The sequence below is a fragment of the Salvia splendens genome, chromosome 7 (assembly GCF_004379255.2).
Source record: "Salvia splendens isolate huo1 chromosome 7, SspV2, whole genome shotgun sequence".
Taxonomy (NCBI): Eukaryota; Viridiplantae; Streptophyta; class Magnoliopsida; order Lamiales; family Lamiaceae; genus Salvia; species Salvia splendens.
Window position 1 is genome coordinate 20345389 of NC_056038.1, and position 5442 is coordinate 20350830.

The following is a 5442-nucleotide window of genomic DNA, read 5'->3' on the forward strand; positions in this document are numbered from 1 at the left end:
CAGAGCCAGGAGGGGGGTCAGTGATGAGCAAACCAGGAGGCAATGTCATGTAAATTACTTCTTCTAAATCTCCATGTAAGAATGCATTGTTGATATCCAAATGAGCTAAAGTCCAACCCTTTATAGCAGCAAGAGATAGCATCAATTTACCTATTGTGAGCTTAGCAACAGGGGAAAAGGTGTCATGATAATCAACACCAGCTTGTTGAGTGAACCATTTGGCAACCAAACGTGCTTTAAACCTCTCCATAGTGGCATCAGCCTTAAATTTGATTTTGTATACCCGCTTGAAGAGATGGGAACTTTACCCGGGGTAGATATGTGATAAGCCAAGTATTATTTCTGATCAAACCTTGAAGCTCTTCTTGCATAGACAAAATCCACTCTTGGCTTTGGTAGGCTTTCTTATATGATGAAGGCTCAGAGAGTGTGGAGAGTAGAATGATGAATTTTTGGTAAGGCTGAGACAATTTTGATAGGGAAAAATAAGATGAGATGGGATATTTTGAAGTGGTGGTGACTGAATTACAAATGTAATCAGTAAGATGAGATTGAGGTTTAAGTTGTCTGCCAGATTTTGAAGTAGTAGACATGGGAGCTTGCTGAGGTATGAGAGGATCAGCAGGAGTATCATGAGATGAAGGATTTTGAGAAATGATAGAATCAGTGGGAGTATGAAGTGAAGTTGGGAAAACAGACTGAGATTGAGAAGAGAAAGGAAATTCAGTCTCATGAAAAGATACATTTCTGCTGATAAAAATTTCATTAGTATTTAGGTCCATAACTTTATATCCTTTATAGCCTGATGGATATCCAATAAAGATGCACTTGATGGCTCTAGGAGAGAACTTGTTTTTGCTCTTATCCAAAGTGAATGCAAAACAAAGACATCCAAAGGTTTTCAGATTTGAGTAGGTTGGAGCTTTCTTGAATAGTGATTGGAAAGGAGTTGTGTTTTCTAGAAGGATAGAAGATGGTGTTCTGTTGATAAGAAAGGATGCTGTCAAATGCATTCCCCCCAAAATGAAATGGATAAGTGAGATTGAAAGAGGAGGCTGCGGGCTACATTGAGAAGATGTTGATGTTTCCTTTCAACCCGTGTATTTTGTTTTGGAGTTTCCACACAAGAATGTTGAGCAATATTCCCATATGATGAGAGGAGAGAATGGAGATTGAATTCAGGTGCATTGTCACTCCTCATGACTATTATTTTCTTGGAGAATTGAGTATTGACAGTGGCAAAGAATTGAGTGAGAACTGATTGTACTTCAGATTTATGGATGAGAAGAAAAGTCCAAACAAATCGTGAGAAGTCATCCACTATGGTTAAGAAAAACATAAAACCATCATGTGTAGGGGTGGAAAAAGGGCCCCATACATACAGTGGATCATATCAAAAATTTCAGAAGAAGTGTATGTTGAAGCAGGAAATGGGAGCTTCTTTTGTTTGGCAATGGGGCATATGTGACAAGTAGTGAACTGAGAGTTTGAGGGAGACAATATGGTGGATAAAAGTTTCAATTTATTGAATGAGGGATGACCTAAACGTTGATGCCATAGGTCAAGGCTTACAGCTGAATTTAAAGAAGCATAATTGAAAGAATGTGTTGCATTTGAACTTGAACAAGGCTGAGATTCCTTTGAAAAATCAAAGATGTATAGGTTCCCAACTCGATTACCCCTCCCAATCACTGTTCCCAGTGAAGCTTCCTGAATTTGGAAGTCATTATCAGTAAAGATGACATTGAAAGTGGATGTTTGAGTGAGAGCACTTACTGATATCAGATTAAAAGAGAATGATGGTACGTGGAGAACTGAAGTGAGAGTAATGAGAGGAGTGAGTTGTATAGTACCTAGATGAGTAACTGGAGTTGTATTACCATTTGGAAGATTGACTGAAGCATTTGCAATAGGTGAGGTAGAAGTGAAGAGAGATTGATCATAGCATACATGGTGAGTAGCACATGTATCTAGAATCTAGGTTGGTGAACTGGAACATGAAGAAGAAATGGAATTTATGGAAGGAGTAAAGAAAACAGTACCAGCAAAGTTGCTGGATGATGAAGCTTGAGCTGAGAAGTTACTGGATGAAGGAGCTTGAGGTGAGGGTTGAGCAGAGAGGTCATTGGCTGAGGTATTTGATGGGGTGGAGAGATTGTGGAGTTTCTATCTTTGCAAGAGGCTGATAAGCTGTTGATATTGATCAATACTTGGCAAATTAGCAATGTCTTCAACAAGATTAATAGACCTCTGCTGATGAGAGTTTGGATTTCCAGCAAAACCAGAAGCATGTGAAGGAAAACCAGCAGATTGTGTAGGTTTGCCTCTGCCTCGGCCAAAACCTAGTGGAAAGCGATGGAGAATAAAGCATTTTTCAACCGGATGATTTGTTTTACCACAGTGAGAACATAAGAATTTGTTCAATCCTCTGCCAAATGAAGAGGCTGCATTAGCATAAGGTAATTCACTAGCAGTTGGAATTGGAGAAGAATTAGTAGATAGAGCATTTCCATTAATGAGTCTCTGTCTTTCTTCCTGAATTACCAGTGAAAACACTTTGGATAATGAAGGAAGAGGAATCATTGAGAGGATATGAGATATTATCTGAGAGAATGAAGGATTCACTCCAATGAGAAACTGCATTGTGCAATCGTTCTCCTAAAACTGATTCCACTTCGAAGCACTATCACATGTGCATCTGGTGCAGGTACACCATTAAATCGGTTGCGAGCTCTTGAATTCATCCCAAACTATGCGTAGATTGGTGAAGTATGTATTGACATCCGATGATCCTTGAGATAGAGACATGAGTTGTTGTTTGAGTTGGTAGATTCGAGCTGAATCTCCTATGGAGAACCGTTCTTTCAAATCGAACCAGATAGCATATGCATCGTCCAGATACATGATGCTCGAAGAAATTTGTGGAGATAACGAGTTGCGTAGCCATGAGATCACCATACTATTACATCGAATCCATGGTTGATATAGGAGATCATCACGAGCAGGGAGAAGGATGGATCCATCAACAAAAACGAGCTTGTTTTTGGCAAGGAGCGCAGTAGTGAATGATCTGCTCCATGTTGCATAGTTGGATCCAGTTAAAGGTTGTGGAACAAGGATAGTACCCGGATTATCACTTGGATGGAGGAAGTATGGACTTGATGTATCTTCGGTACGTAATTGAGCTGGACGATTGCGATTGTTCATCGTGAAAGAAGATCAATCGAAGCAGATGTGAAGATCTAGAGATCGAATGCGGAAGATTGTAGTCACCGATACCATAACAAGAGAATAAAGCTGACTTGATTGAAATGAATGAGAGAAGAAAGATATTTTGGAGAGAAAAGATTGGATCTTATTGATTGATTATGAAAGCATACAAAACACACTTTATATACCAGCTAGTCGAGTAACTACTCAACTAACTACATAACCGAAAATACAACTAACTCCAGGTGTCACAATCAACTAACTAACGTCTTCTATGGGAAGATGTTCGTGTATGATCGACTGCATGGGAGCTTGCGTGGTCTTGCATGAGTCTGAATAGCTCTCTCGGATATAATTCTAATACTTTGCTCGGTACGTATCAGAAGTTGAATCAGCAAAAGCCGTAATCCGTGTGCTTCCAATCCTGAGCTGCTTCATCATGTGCGGCATTGTATCCTCAACCGCAAACACCTACTTCTTAGAGCAAGCGAGTCATATGAACTTCAATATCGGAAAGTGGAAGCCTCCTTTTCAGTTGTTGCTGGTGTATATTTGCCAAGCTTCAGCTTGCCAAATATGGAGCAATACCAAGTGGTATTAATAGTGCCCTTTTATCCGTGTTATGAGGCGCAGGGTTCACGTGCTCAGAAAGGTTCCCATGAGCGCCGCATGGCTGATTTGCCTTTTTCTGAATCCCGCCTTCTTCGAGAGTGGGGCTCCCCAGTCGATGAAGAAGTATCAGGATGGTGTTACTGGTTTGGGATTCTTGTTCACAGCGCTTTCGGTTTATGTTGTTGGACAAGTAAGCGGAGTCGTCTCGACCGGTATTATTGGGTCTTGACGACTTTGTGCAGTCTTAATCTTATCGCATACATCTTCCTGGCTTGCGATAACTTTATCAGGGTTAAGCGAGTAATGTTGGAGGAACGACATGAATATTTTAGTGAGTGTGGTTTCCGTAAACGATTTGAAGAAAATGGCATAGAAATGCAGCGCATTAGAGCTTGTATTGCGTCACTACAAATAATTTAGGACGACTGTGAATTTTATTGTTGTTTTAAATATAATGAAGGGATGGTCGATCGAGAACAGAGAGTACAAAGCTTTAATGTAATACTTGCTCCATATTCTACACTTCAATACTGATTCGTACGTTGCTCTTTTTTTTTTGCCAAACAAAACCATCTAAACTACTCCCTCCGTCCCATAGTAGATGTCACACTTGAGAGATGACACGGGAGTTTAGAATATGTTATTTTGTGTGTTAAGTGGTGAGAGAAAATATAATTTTATAATTGATGTGAGAGGGAACTTTTTCTAAAAGAGAAAATGTGACATCTTTTGTGGGACAAACTAAAAAGGAAAGTGTGACATCTATTATGAGACGGAGATTTATTGTAGTATTGATTAGAAGTTGAGACGATATAATTGTCTAGTAAGTAGAACTTCATACTATATGCAAATAAGAATAACATTTGTCTCTAACATGAACTTTTAGTAGTATTATAGAACCATGTGACTTTATATGCTACTCCCTCCGTTCGCGAATAGGAGTCCCGTTTTTCCATTTTAGTCTGTCCGTAAATAGGAGTCCCGGTTCACTTTTACTATAAATGGTGATAGAGTCTTACCTTCTACTAACTCATTCCACTCACATTTCATTTAAAACTAATATATACAAGTGGGACCTCTATTCCACCAACTTTTCTTAACATTTCTTAAAACCCGTGCCACCAAGAAATATGACTCCTAATGGCGGACAGAGAGAGTATTTAAACAATTTGACTTATCAATTGAAAAAATTTAAAGATCGTGTCACGGTGGACTCGAACCCAAGATCTTTAGCCTTAGGCATTACCACTCTACCGCTTGGTCAACTCACAAACACAAAATACTCGTATTTTCAATCAGGAGTCGTGTATCCAAATTAGTCTCTATTTGTTTATGTTAAACTTTTCTCTTTATTAAAACGAGTCAGATTTTTCACTAATAATATTTCAACAATTTTTTTCAATCTCTTTTTTTCTTTATCAATTTTACATTAAAATTATTATTATCCACTTTATAGAAATACTACGGTTAGTATCATTTTCCAAATATGCAATTATTCAATTGCTCAACTACTCATCTACTGATTACAATATAACCTAGGTTAGTTAGTAGTACCTGGATATTTCATTGCAACAGGATATGTTACTCTTTCCCCTTAAAATGAGTGTCATTTTGCTATTT

General features: G+C 38.6%; 1 protein-coding gene across 1 annotated transcript; it reads right to left on the reverse strand.

Moving 5' to 3' along the window:
- Positions 1 to 2715: 2715 nt before the first annotated feature.
- Positions 2716 to 3207, reverse strand: LOC121810552. The gene has a single exon (XM_042211314.1). The coding sequence runs from the start codon at positions 3205 to 3207 to the stop codon at positions 2716 to 2718; it is 492 nt and encodes a 163-aa protein (XP_042067248.1).
- Between the last annotated feature and the right edge of the window lie 2235 nt (positions 3208 to 5442).

Bases quoted from the DNA above. Each gene is read 5' to 3' on its own strand.
- LOC121810552 (XM_042211314.1), bottom strand. From the start codon at position 3,207: ATGAACAATCGCAATCGTCCAGCTCAATTACGTACCGAAGATACATCA.